At 41.1% G+C, this 15193-nt stretch overlaps 1 protein-coding gene across 1 annotated transcript in view; it reads right to left on the reverse strand.

Moving 5' to 3' along the window:
* Nucleotides 1–1367: 1367 nt before the first annotated feature.
* LOC127667084 (palmitoyltransferase ZDHHC11-like) overlaps nt 1368–15193 on the reverse strand; it is a 28480-nt gene continuing 14654 nt past the window's right edge. Inside the window, exons 6-8 of the mRNA XM_052160117.1 lie at nt 11851–11963; nt 8506–8546; nt 1368–1458 (exon numbers count right to left, since the gene is read on the reverse strand). Coding sequence (XP_052016077.1) covers nt 1368–1458; nt 8506–8546; nt 11851–11963 — 245 coding nt within the window. The remainder of the gene's footprint in view (nt 1459–8505; nt 8547–11850; nt 11964–15193) is intronic.

The following is a 15193-nucleotide window of genomic DNA, read 5'->3' on the forward strand; positions in this document are numbered from 1 at the left end:
ACACACACACCACCACCACCACCACCACCACCACCACCACCACTACCACCACCACCACGTACCATATACATCAAATACCACATACATCAATCACCACAGACACATTATGCAGCACATAGATACATTTACACACAGATGAATCACTGACATATCACACACCTCACAGATGCATCATACTACACATAGACACACAGCACATAGTACACATCACATATAACATTCTATACAGATATATCACAGACATGCCACATACAACAAAGATACCCAACATACCATATAGACATACACAGCACATATATCACACAGCACACATCACTAAGTACACTCGAGACACACCACACATATAAATCACAGGCGTCTCACACACCACAGACACATAGCATTCCACATTCTACACAGATATAGCAGATACTATAGGTACCACAGACAATATATCACACAAGATAATCACACATACATTATACACTATATACCACATTACACACAACATAATACATGAACTTCTGCCATGTTTATTTTTACCAAGTCATACATCAACATTTTATTGTGAAAATTTTCAAACATCTAGAAAATTTGAAAGTGAAAATGCATATGTACTTAACACCTAGACTCTATCATTGCTAACATTCTTCTATATAGATGATTCTTGAATGACAACAGGGTTTGCATTCTGAGGAACTCATCATAAATTGAAAATATCTTAAGTTCAAAATACACATAATACACACATTCTACTGAAGATCATGGCTCAGCAGCATCATGCATCACAGAGTAGAAGGGTCTCCTCATGATCTTTGGGCTGATGCCTTGATACTTCCATCGTTAGAGAGGGGGTCATCCTTGCCACTAGCCTAGGAAAAGATCAAAATTTCAAATTAGAAATATTCATTTCTAGTGTTCATTTTGTACCACAGCAAAACCAATTTCTTCTAAGTTGTACCATTATATCAGGGAACATTACTGGCCACTTAACCATTTGTTTTCAACACTTAACTGGAAGTCTTAGTTCTGGGTGTATGTTACAACCATAGCCTTCAGTGTGCTTCACTAACATGCCTAAATGCTGCTTTCATTTTAGTAGTTTCATTTCTGTACTTTGTTTTCCACCCCCACTTCTTCTTGTCTACCAGACACATCATAGTTAATAATTTCTGTCCCTCCATCTTCCTATTTCTCACTTTTGTAGCAACAAAAGTTTAAAGTCTTAAAATTGCAAATTTTTTCTGAGCACCATTCCATAACTGTAAAACAGTATCAGTCAAGCAGGAGTTCAGTGCATTGCTCTTTCCTCAGGTTGGGGAAACTGTGGATCTACAGGCGATTTAGACCTATGTCCTAGAGGTTCAGTCAGCACTCTCTATTCACCTTCACTGTGGCGAAGTATTTGGAGGTGGAGCTATGAAACATACATTTGACTGTGGCGAAAGAGTAGACAGCAGGAACCTCTGGGACTCCACTCTAAAGAGGAAAGACAGACACATCAGCTTAAGAAAGACCCCATCACTGAAGCCAAAAACCCTCAGATACCAGCATCTGGAAGCAACTGCATGGGCCCTGTGTCAGACCCAGTTTTTCCAAGTCTAATCCCCAGTGTTTGCAAATGGATAAAGGGTCACACCACACACACCCAGCATCTCCAATTTATGGGAGTTTTTGCAGCAGATCCAGGAGGTTAATGTAGGAGGCTGGAATACCCAGAGAGTGCTAATGTTAATCCCATTAAGCTAGAAGAAGGCAGAAGAACTCAGAAGAACACATGAGAACAACAATGCAAGCTATGCTGCCTACAGTATCAAGGGTGAAATCAGGAATCTCGGGAAAAATGAATTCCAGAAGTTTCCTGAAAGCACTTAGCCAGACTCTTCCTCAATCCCTCTAGGTAATGCTGACGGGTAAGAGGCAATGCTGCCTGTGGGTACTGGAGAGCCCAGCTGTGTGTGGGGACAATGAGTTTGTGCTAATGTCTTCTGCAGCACCAGAAAACCAATTCAAGCCACATGGCAGTCAGCAGCTGACCGGAACTCCCTCAAAATCAGACAAGAACATTCTTCCTATGTGAAAACCCAGTCTTTGTTCCTGTTTGCTTCCTATTTCTATCCATCTAATTCATGAAATATTTTACAACAGATACAGGTGCCATAGGAAATAGTCCTACTACATAGTCTAACAACCACTAGAAAAAGTGCTCTGTGAGGGGCTAGAATTCTCCACTAAGCAATATCTGTGATTGGCACTATAGACCATGAGTACTTGCTTGTACGTGTGACTGGTTCAGTATCACATAGGACTAAGACAATAACCATGCTTTCTGAAACTTGGGCTGTGATGTGATGTGCCAAAGCAGACCAGTGTCTGTTTATTATCTACAGCCACATTGTTAGGTTGTCATAGAAACAGTTTCTGTATCTGAAAGTATAGGGACTTGAGAAACTCCAGAGTGTGTCAAGTCCTAGGTGAATGTATGTGTTGACATGAGCCAGTCATGATAACGACCCCAGAGCCTCAGACCTAGCAAAGTCTTCTCACTAGAATGAGGTTCAGAGGGAATGTCCAAGTGTTCCTCCGGAGACCAAGTACAAATGTTGACAATGTGTGTGGATGTATGGGTGATTATGACATGAAGAATGCCACCCCCCCCACACACACACACACCTCACGGAGGCTTCTCTCACTGATATTAGCTAAATATGTACCCCTGATCCAGATGTATATCATAAACTATGCCTTTTTATTATCTGTATGTAGTAACCCTGTCTCCTTAACTAGTTGTATGCAATAACCCCACCTTTTTGCTCAACTCTATGTAATAAACATGCTGAGCCTCTGGGGTGCAGTTTCTCCAGAAGAGAGCCCAGACCACCTGATGCCAGTTCTCTGTGTACCTGTTTATTTGTCTTTTCTTCATTACTTCACCACTCCCACCAGACCCAAGTCCCTGGAGCCCTGCTTGGTATGGTATGAAAGAGCAGGTAGTATTATATTGAACATTGCATTTTGAGAGTTGTGACTATGCCCTGTGATCTGTCAAATACACACACCCTGAACTTTCTAATACAAGGCTAACTCATCATCATACTGGAAAAGAATAAATATTATAAAGTAAAATAATATTTCAGAAATGAGGCGAGTGTATATTCCAAAGATGAAGCCATTTATACCCACAGAACATGGTTCTTTTTCTTTTAACCATGTTGACAAAAATGTGGAGTTTAAGAAGTAGGTCCCAAGAGTGACAGGTATGATTACAGTTTGATTAAACAGATGATTAAATATCTGATGAGAGAGAACTAAAAAGAAAGACTGTGAAAATGTCAGCTGGGCTCCTGGTGGGCGGGAGACTTGGGTAAGGGGAATTTTAGATTTACTTAGAAAATTTACAGTTTAAATGTTTTTCTATAATGTGCATCCACTTGGTAGTTAGAAACAAAATGAAGTGGCTGGGGATTTGGAGTAGAGCTATAGTCATAGCCATAGTTTCTGCCAGCATGTCAGGAAGAGAAACAAAATAAACACTCTGGAAGGCTGCTTAAAGGATTAGGTAATATTTCAAACTGGCATTCACAATGATTTGGTTACGCAATAGTATTGCCAATCAAGTTTCTAAGAAATCAATTTGCACCAAAAAATAGTTATTTAAAAGAAAATTATTCTTCCCTAGAATAAGGTAGCCTCCACTGACCAATGAATGGAAAAACCTAAAGCCACTGTCAGTATTTGCATGAATGAAGTGTGGACTTTCAGCTATGATTTTAGTCCCAGGAGTACCTCTGACCCTGCACTGCAGGAAGAAATGGGCTGATGGGAGAAATTTTCTGCAAGGTGTAAACTTCCTGGGCACAAAGGATGGGAAGGGGCCACAGGGCCAGCCTGTTCTTCACCTGTAGAGACAAGCTACCAGGGTCTTCACTATTCCAAACTCTAGGTTCCATTCAAGAAAAGGGTGTATTTAATGCAACTCCAGTCTAAAATGTATATTTTTCAGCAAAGCAAAAATGGTTTTAAAACTTAAATGGGAGAAATAAATGGTGAAAGAATTGCCAAAAGTGCAGTGAAGTCTTAGGAGGGAAGTGTGCTGCTGGAAATTAAAATGGGGAAATGAGGTCTTATAATACAAAGGCACAGAGGTGCTGAAGAACCAGTGAATGGCAGAAGCACATAAGCTGAGATGCCAGCCAGTGTGTGAGGGGACTAGAGTACTGGAAAGTGTGTGTTTGTAATGAGGTGGCAACTAATAGTCACTTTGTTGGGGTATGATAATCTTATCTTGTACATAGCATCAAATTAAAAAAACTAAAATAACTTAAAAACAAAAATGTAAAACAAAAAACTAGCAAAGTGTTTTGGGATATTAACAAAAAAACACTAACAAAGTGTCCTGAAGGTACTTATACAACCTTAGGTGAGGACAACTTTTATTTTTAAAGCAAAACAGAAGGGAATTTTGTAGCTTCCAAATTTTATGGCCTCCTCAGTATGAAAAGATACCATAAACACGTTTTGAAAATGATCTACTGCTTCCTTTGTAGGAAAAGAGCCATTCGCGTTGGAAAGTTACTCTTAACAGCAGCAACAACAAATAATCCAACTGGCCAAAGCATTTTAAAAATGTTTGTTCTTGAGAAAATGTTTGTTCTTGAGTCAGGCTCCATGACAAGGGTTTGTACCCCCACTTTTAGGTGACAATGGCAGGGATCCCTTGAATTTAGAAGTTTGAGGCCTGCCTGAGACATACAGTTAGAGACTGGCTCTCACACATGAAAGTTTCTCAGTGTTCTCATTGCTACTAAAATGAAATGGGCCAAAATACTACACATTTCGTCTGAATAAAACTAAAACTAATACTGTTAGTATTTATTAAGTTTAACATAAATTTGTTTGTATACAAAAGTAATAATGTTTGGCCCAAAACCATGTCTATTGTAGGAACAAATGTAGCCAAAGAGGACACTCAACTGACAGCCAGTCAGGTACCAAGAGCTGCCCATGTGACTAGATGGTGGCAATGAAGCCTTTTTGAATTAATGTCCTGTTTAGGCAGGGGGTTTCTGGGCAATTTAGTTAGTTCTGGCTATGGCCTGACTCTGGAAGCCCTATCAAAGTGGATAAAGACCTGCAAAGATGGACTGGCACTTTGTCTTTGGACAACTGAAAAGAGTGGAGTTGAAAAGAATGTGAGTTGTTCAACCTTTGTGGGAAGATGAAGAAGAAACATGGAGAGAGGCAGAATGGACATCTTCCAAGCTACCATCACCTGTGCCTGACAGGCAGTGCTTCATGAGAGTGTTAGCAAAGTTGACCCCAGGCACAGCCTGAACACATACTAGGAGCAACGTCTCACACAACACTGTGCCATGGTCCCAGTATGGGAAAGTAGGGCTTTGTTCAGAAGGGACTGTATCCTTACATAATATGCTGAGGGGGAATCTGTGTTATGTTCTGAAAACAGTAAGAAAGATGCTTCAGACTTGTGAGGGAGTGAAATTTTTATATTTTTAAAAGATTTCTTTTAAGTATATGAATGTTTTACTTACATGTACTTATGTGAACCACATCTGTGTCTGATGCCTATGGAGGTCAGAAGGCAGTATCAGATCTCCTGGAACTACAGTTACAGATGGTTGTGAACTACCATGTGGATGTTGAGAACCCAGGTCCTCTTCAAGAGCAGTAGTGCTCTTAATCATTGGGTCATCTCTCCAGCCCTATATATTATGGGATGAATTTCTATTGTTTTGTTTTTTTGAGACAGGGGCTCATTCTGTAATCCAGGGAAGTCTTGAACTCACCATGTAGCTAAATATGACCTTGGATATAAAGCCAGTCAGGGCTACATGCTGTGTTCAAATGTTACCTTGGTATGTTATTAAGAGGGGACATGAATACTTTTTAATAGGTGGCTCTTGTGAAAAGTTGAAGCAATGAGAAGATATCACAGTTTTAATGTTTAAGAATCAAGTAAGCATCCTATACTTACTTACTCATGATGTGGAGATCGGGCCATCAGAGAAACAACTAGGGAAACTTCGGGTAAGCATTCCTATCCACCATATGTGAGTGTTGTCTGATAATCCATGACAGTTAAATTGGCAAGAGGGAGCCTAGTGATGCTCTCTGACTCATGATGTGGAGACCGGGACATTGGCAAGATCCATCACCAGTCTGTGCCTTGTGGACCCCCAGAGAGATCTAATCATGGAATCACAGAGAATGTATCTTTCCTCTACCAGACAGGAATAGAGTCTCTCTTCTATTTCCTATTTTGTCCCTTCCCGTGGGCTATCACCTCTTTGTACTTTAATGAAGAGGCCATGACTTTCCCCTCAGAAGAATAGCCTCCTGTGCTTATGACAGAGCCCCACCCCCACTCCAATGGTTGGCTATCAGAGAAGCAACTAGAGAAACTTCAATGCTGATGTTTCTAGGATAGCCCTGTCTTCAAGACCCTGAAGAAGGATATGGAAGAAGACCTCAAAAAATGGAAAAATCTCATCATGCTCATGGATCAGCAGGATTAATATAGTTAAAATGTCCATTTTGCCAAAAGCAATATACAGATTCAATGCAATACCCATCAAAATCCCAACTCAATTCTTCACAGAGTTAGAAAGAGCAATCCTCAAATTCATCTGGAATAACAAAAAACCCAGGATAGCTAAAACTATTCTCAACAACAAAAGAACTTCTGGGGGGAATCAGTATCCCTGACCTCAAGCAATACTACAGAGCAATAGTGTTAAAAACTGCATGGTATTGGTACAGTGACAGGCAGGCAGATCAATGGAACAGGATTGAAGATCCAGAAATGAACCCACACACCTATGACCACTTGATCCTCGACAAAGGGGCTGAAACATCCAATGGAAAAAAGATAGCCTTTTCAACAAATGGTGCTGGTTCAACTGGAGGTCAGCATGCAGAAGAATGCAAATTGATCCATCCTTGTCTCCTTGTACTAAGCTCAACTCCAAATGGATCAAGGACCTCCACATAAAACCAGACACTCTGAAGTTAATAGAAAAGAAACTGGGGAAGACCCTTGAGGACATCAGTACAGGGGGAAAGTTCCTGAAGAGAACACCAATAGTGTATGCTCTAAGATCAAGAATTGACAAATGGGACCTCATAAAATTACAAAGTTTCTGTAAGGCAAAGGACACCATCAAAAGGACAAATCGGCAACCAACAAATTGGGAAAAGATCTTCACCAACCCTACATCAGATAGAGGGCTAATATCCAATATATACAAAGAACTCAAGAAGTTACACACCAGAAAACCAAATAACCCTATTAAAAATGGGGTACAGAGCTAAACAAAGAATTTTCACCTGAAGAATTTCAAATGGCTGAGAAGCATCTTAAAAAATGCTCAACTTCATTAGTCATTAGGGAAATGCAAATCAAAATAACCTTGAGATTTCACCTTACACCAGTCAGAATGGCTAAGATTAAAAATTCAGGAGACAGCAGGTGTTGGCGAGGATGTGGAGAAAGAGGAACACTCCTCCACTGCTGGTGGGGTTGCAAATTGGTACAACCACTCTGAAAATCAGTCTGGTGGTTCCTCAGAAAACTAGGCATGTCACTTCTGGAAGATCCTGCTATACCACTCTTGGGCATATACCCAGAGGATTCCCCAGCATGTAATAAGGATACGTGCTCCACTATGTTCATAGTCCTATTTATAATAGCCAGAAGCTGGAAAGAACCCAGGTGTCCCTCAACAGAAGAATGGATACAAAAAATGTGGTATATATACACAATGAAGTACTATTCAGCCATTAGAAACAATGAATTCATGAAATTCTTAGGCAAATGGATGGATCTGGAGAACATCATACTAAGTGAGGTAACCCGGTCTCAAAGGATCAATCATGGTATGCACTCATTAATAAGTGGATATTAGCCTAGAAAACTGGAATACCCAAAACATAATCCACACATCAAATGAGGTACAAGAAGAAAGGAGGAGTGGTCCCTTGTTCTGGAAAGACTCAGTGTAGCAGTATAGGGCAAAACCAGAACAGGGAAGTGGGAAGGGGTGGATGGGAGAGCAGGGGGAGGGAAGGGGGCTCATGTGACTTTCGGGGAGTTGGGGGGCCAGAAAAGGGGAAATCATTTTGAAATGTAAATAAAAATTATATCGAATAAAAAAAGTTATAATGACAAAAAAAAGTAAAATGGAAAGCAATCAAGGAAGACATAAATCAATCTTTGGCCTCCATACACATCATGTGCATGAACACACACACACACACACACACACACACACACAAAGAAGTCTTGTTTTATGCCTACCAATGATAGCAGAGTTGGGAAGGAAACTTCTCAGTTTGTACAGCCACATGAATGTCAGCAAGCCAACTAAAACAACTGTGTTTTATACTATGCCATCCCATCATTTAAAATATCACACCACAGATGAACTATTTTCTCAAGCCCTTTGAGCTAAGAAAAGCCGATAACTATTTTTTCAGATAAAATACTACCAGAATGCTGCCACTCACCTGGGTGGGGACTTAGGCCAGGTCAAGTTGTTACTCTTTTCCTGTGGACCAAAAGAAAGAGCGCAGTTAAGAGAAGAAGCTGCTTATGCCAGGCTTCCTGCCCGCCCTTCACAACTAGAGCCTGTCTTCAGTTTTGAGAGACAGCACCTGGGAAGGACATATTTCAGGGAACAGTTCCCTTCCTCAGAGAACACTCCTTCTCAGAAACATGTTTATGTACATATGTGTTTTCCTTTCTTCCTGGCTGGGTGGGAGAGTGCCTGATAGCTGGCGAGGTAGCACTATTTATGCAGCTTACTAAGGACTGCCTACTGCTTTCACCACTGGTGAATTTATTTCATGTTCTGCTCCTTGGGGGGTTGGGGAAGCCTTCTGGTTCCTCTGCTTTGTCACTAACATGGTTCTGTCAGACATTTTGATGGAGGTTAACTAGTGAGTGTGTGGGTATCTTATCATGGTTTTACCATCTTCCATGGGCTTCCTTGACATCCATATTTTCCTTAGTGAAGACTTTGATCGGATTCAGGTCCATTTCATTAGAACACCATTAGTATTTTTTGGTACAAGTGTGTGATTTTCTTTCTTTCTTTCCTTTCTTTCTTCCTTCCTTTCTTTCTTTCTTTCTTTCTTTCTTTCTTTCTTTCTTTCTTTCTTTCTTTCTTTCTTTCTTTCTTTCTTTCTTCCTTCCTTCCTTCCTTTCTTTCTTTCTTTCTTTCTTTCTTTCTTTCTTTCTTTGAGGGAGGGGGGGTTGAGACAGGGTTTCTCTGTATAATCCTGGCTGACCTGGAACACACTCTGTAGACAAGGCTGGCCTTGAACTCAGAAATTCACCTGCCCCTGCCTCCCAAGTGCTGGGATTAAAGGCATGTGCCACCACTGCCTGGCCATGACAGCTTTTGAAAATGCAATTTTCATAAAGTGCATTGTCTCATTTATCTAGACATTGATCTCACTGTTATATTGGTGGAAATTGCTGAGTTTGTGGTCACGAGATTTTTTTTTTTCTCTAAAAATGTTATAATTTAGCTCTCAAACTTAGACCTGCGGTTGACTTTGGGTGTTTTGCCAGGATGAAGAACTCAAAACGGTTTTCAGCTTTGGTTATATTCAGCTCAGGACCAGCCAGGAACGCCATCTTCCCAGTTAACCTTGCTATCTTTGTTTAACACAAGCTGATCAGAAATAAAAGGTATAAGTCTGGGCCTTTATTCCATTTATCTGGTACAGGCTGTTGTAAAGATGTTAAGCTACTAGTTTACACATATTTTTAAGAATTATGCTGCCTATAAACAAACAGTTTCCTGTTGTTCACTGTATGTCTTAAGTTGTCATTGCACTGGCTTTAGTATGATGTCAAAGGTGGTGAGAGTGGATGTCTTCATCTGTTCCCAGATGTTCATGGTCGAAGGTCACTCTTCTGTCATGAAAGTGACAGAATAAAGAGATCTTCACAGTTTATATCTTATTCCTGGACTGGGGGCATTTTCTTTTTAATAGGAAGTAAGGTTTGAATATAGTCCACATTCATTTTTTGTATGGGTTGCCATGATCATAAGGTTCTAGACCTTTAGTATTTTATTACATAATTGATTTACAGATGTTAAATAAATGCATTTCTAGAATAAACATCACTTATTCACAGTGTACAATCCTATATGTGCATTTACTAGTATGTGTTGGTTGGACGGTGTTTCATGTGTTTTGCTTGTGTCCTGAATATCTTTAGCTCACTATAGACTTCTCTCATGCTGACATTGTCTGGCATCAGTATCAAGTTAATCCTGGTGTCACTCACTCAATGGGTTCCTCCCTCCTTTGTAACCTGATTTTGTGTGAGACTACTTTCTTCCTTATCCACCACGCTTCTTCTTGTTTATTTTTATTTTATTTATTTGAGAACTTCATACAATGTACTTTAATTATAATCTTTCCTCTCCCTCCAAGACTCCCCATAATGTTCTTTCTGTCTCTTAAAAACAAAACAAAAACAAAAACAAAAGAACACACAAATGTATGTGCACATACACATACACATGCACAAAAACAAACAAGCAAACAAAACATGAAGTCTGATTTGTATTAGTTAACTACTCCTAAGGATGAGGCCTGCCCAGGAATGTGGTTGACACAGAGATACCATGTCACACACCACACAGACATACCACATAAATACATAATACATTTCACACACTAGGCAGTCACACCATGCACACCATATACTCTACACCAGATGCTACACACCACATAGAAACATCACACAAACACATCAACACCTCATATGCCATACACATGTACACATACATGCATGCACACACACACACACATATCACAGACCACACAGACACATCACACATGCAAAGACCTAGCATACAAACCACCATATACCCCACTTACAACATAGGGATACCCCATACCATATACATCTCACACCATACAAACACCATTCATAGATATATACATTCATAGATATATATGCATCATATACCACATACAACCTATAGGCAAAACACATACCACATAATGCACCATATGCCACATAAACACTACATATTACACAGAAATATCACACACCACAAAGATATATAACACATCATATACATATATCACATATTATACACATAACATATATACATTATTGCCATACATAGACACTGTACTGGCTGGTTTTGTGTGTCAACTTGACACAGGCTGAAGTCATCACAGATAAAGGAGTTTCAGTTGGGGAAGTGCCTCCATGAGATCTAACTGTGAGGCATTTTCTCAATTAGTGATCAAAGGGGTAAGGGCCCCTTGTGGGTGGTACCATCCCTGGGCAGGTATTCTTGGGTTCTATAAGAGAGTAGGCTGAGCAAGCCAGGGAAGCAAGCCAATAAGAAACATCCCTCCATGGCCTCTGCATCAGCTCCTGCTTCCTGACCTGCTTGAGTTCCAGTCCTGACTTCCTTTTGTGATAAACAGCAATGCAGAAGTGTAAGCTGAATAAACCCTTTCCTCCCCAACTTGCTTCTTGGTCATGATGTTTGTGCAGGAATAGAAACCCCGACTAAGACAGACACATATATTATACATTGACACAGCTAAACTACACTTACATCATGCATCATATACATTACATACCACACAGAAACCATACATGAAAACACTTCACATATTCATGTACACATTATACACTATGCAGCAGACACACTAAGTACTACATGTACACAGACCACACTACACCACACACTCCCAATGAGACTAAGGATAGTATCAACAGTGATATCAGTGCAAATCTGGAAGGTCTAGGGTACCTCTACACATTGGCCTCGGCCCTTCCATGAGCATGGCACAGAGGGACAGGCACACCTGGGGAAGGTTCCCCTTCTTCTGTAGAGGTAGCTCTTTCTTCTCTGCTGGATGTGGACTCTTCTGGAATCGGGCCTGCATCATGTAGTCAAATGTGCTCAGATTCTTAGCAACTACAAAAGGGATGGCAGGAAAGGACAGGGTCACCCAGCAACCACGCAAAATATCACAGAGAATTTCATGTGCAGTGTGCAGTCCACCTTGCCAGGGAATGACTATCCTATCTTGCATGATCTAAGAACAGGAGGAGGACTAGGTATGTCAGGCCAGACAAGCAATGTTCTGCATATTTTATGTGAGACAGGACCTAACTGTTCCCTATTGGCCAAGACAAAGCATCTAATTTAGCATAGAGATGTGGTATCCCAGAGGAGTGGACTATGGTACCTCTCATGAGTCTCCTGCTTTCTACATCATAATAGACTACTCCAGAACCTCCTGGGATGGCTCTAAGAGGGCAGGCTCAGGAAAGACTACTTTGTGCAAGGATTATGGAAATCTATCATCTACCTAGGGGCAACAAAAGTCCTTCTGGTAGAAATAATGGACCCCTGAGCTGACCCTGAGGTCTACTCACCCTATACCTGCTTCCCCTGACCCAGGCAGTCACTTCACCCTAGGTGCTCTTCCTCAGAGAGCACAGGGCTACCCACAAATGTGAAGCATGGCAAGCAACCTCAGCACAGGTTGGAACTTTGGCAACTACATCTAGCAGAAGCAATTTGAGGTACTTCAAGTATATTGGATGTGTTTTTAAGAAAAGAGTTGTAAGTGCCTATCTCAGCTCCATGTATCTGACTTTTTAAAACCAACTTACACTGGGACAGACAGTTTGCAAGTATTTCTGAGAAGCTACAGGGTCACACAATCATCCTATCTGTAGCTTAAGTAAAATATGGGCCATCTCATCCCCCAAAAGTCCTATAGAATTTGGCTTTGTGCTATTAAGAGTGATGAATCTTCCTAGGCCCACCCAGCTGTGATCCAGTCTTGTTAGCTCCTAGCATCTATGTAAGAGTAAGTCTGTGGGCCTCCACTTCCTTATATTCTTATTAAATCATTACTTCTTCCCAGGGAAGGAAGCCAGTTGGTGAGCATGTCCAAGGAGAAGTAATGCCCCTGTATGCCCTTTAGGTACCAACCTAGCTCTGGCAATGTATAGACTCTGCCCTTTCTCCACTGGACTCAACACATTGTTCCTCACCCAGCATGGCCACATGCTCTCTCATCCCTCCATTGGAGGAGCTTCAGCTTTCCACACTTACTGGGCATTGGGCCCTCAAATTTCCAGCCCATCTTCAAAGTGGTCCCTTCAAAGGGCCATCCACATGGCCCTATGTACCTTGAGTTCCAGTCCTTGAGTGTAGGCTAGATCTACAGACTAAGCTTTCAGTGAGCCTTATCCATGGCCAGGATATTCTGCTGTCCTGCTCCTTCCATGAAGCCAGTCACTGTTGTGAGACACTTTAAAGTCCATCCGGAAGGATCAGAGCAAAGTGATAAGACCAGTGACTCAGAGGAGCTACATCAGCCAGTCATCTTTCAGAGAGTTTAGATGAAGAATCTTAAGGTGGCAGTGTGGCCACTGAATCCCAACGTAAGTGCCCTGAAGAGGACTCAGCTGAGCTGCCCTATAGTGATGAGTGAGCGCTATAGTTTGGGGTAGGCTTACTAATATATAATAATAACCAGCGTGTCCTGGAAATACTTGGTGTCTAAACTCAACATGCTCAACTGACTCTGGTTTTTCCCTTTCAGAGGAACTTTTTAGTCTCCTCATACTGAACAATCCTATCTTTAGTATTACATCAGTTCCAGCTGCCACTGGTTATAATTTGTCCTGCTTTCAGCACTGTGAGCCCATTTCAAGTGTCATTAGGAATAGTGATGGCAGCAATTTTCAGTGACTAGCTGCACCTGACTTGTTCTCCATGGTGTGGCACAGCAGATGTGGTATCACCTGCAGTATACTTGGACATGTCTCAGTAAAGTGCTTCCACACAATGTGCCTCAATGCCAGTGACCCCTCTCTACCAGAATGGAGATGAGTCCAAACCTCATCCACTTATGCAAAATTGCCCCTCCCTTACCTTGGGCTGACACATGTCCTTGGGCTATGAAGTGGAAGGGGAAAGTGGTTAACACCAAATTTGTGTTCATGGGCAGTATGGACCCATAATCTTCAAGGCCTATGGGTGTAGGCTCTGTAGGGAGAACTGGTGAGACACCAGGTGCTGAACCTAACTCTGAGAGAGAGGGAGGGATATCTAGATAAAGAAGGAAAAATGTTCTACATGAGGTCAGGTGCTAGGAAAAATAGCAATACCAATAAATCTGAAAGCATTTAGACATGAGAAAAATTTCCAAGTAAGCTTAGAAATAATGTTTTTTCAATTCCTATGTATAAAAGTAGTGGAGAGCTTTAAAAATAACCCCAAAGATACATCATTATGAGTGTTTAAGTCGCAGGGAATATGAGGTGCCCTCCTAGCCTTGTTATTAAAAAGATTAGCACATGGTGTTCTGTTGAAACATAGAGGCTCAGCTGAAGTAAGTTTGAAGCTTGGTTCTCTCCCACTTTACAAATATATCCAAACACAAATAAGTATAAATGAACCAGGTCATTCCTATATGCAACCTGAAAATAAAACTTCAAATTAAAGCAACAAGATTTAATACATGGGTCTTCACTATACTTGGAAGAGGAGGAGAGAGAAGGAGGGGAGAGAAGAAGAAAGAAGGAGGAGGGGGGAGGAAGAGGAGGAATCTAAGTCTCAAGTCATCAACAATTCTGAAGTCATGAGTGCGTGTTGAGCATACTTGTAGGCTAAGAAGTATGCTCTTTATGTTCATGGTCATACTGCTAGTAAGATCCATTGGTTATAAGTGGGGTCTTTTCATGGGAGAAGGTCAGCTCTCTGCCAGGCACTGTTATCACAGCCTCAGGCAGTGTCTGTACCATCATTAAGGTTTGGGTAAGTGAAGCTGGAGGAAACCTGCACTTTCAGGAGTAGCCAGGCCTACCATTTCCAGAGACCAAAGAAGTTTCATGGGCAATTTCCCACAGCAGAAATCATGGGTACAGAAGAGGTGACTCTAACTCAACACTTTCTTAGGGAGATGGTCATAATAGCATAAAAGGTATCTGACACATATTTGTGGATATGGAGTTTCTTCTTTGGCTCCATTTGGATGGGGAAACCAGTCCTTTGAGCTTAAGTCTCATTGTTATAATTTCTGCTTGTTGCTTTCCTAAATCCTCCTACTATTAGTGTCCTATTCTTGCAGAATAGTCATATTCCCTTATCTCTGTGCATTTTAGTGTCTCCTGTGCTTTCTGTGG

This window comes from Apodemus sylvaticus, chromosome 16 (assembly GCF_947179515.1).
Source record: "Apodemus sylvaticus chromosome 16, mApoSyl1.1, whole genome shotgun sequence".
Lineage (NCBI taxonomy): Eukaryota > Metazoa > Chordata > Mammalia > Rodentia > Muridae > Apodemus > Apodemus sylvaticus.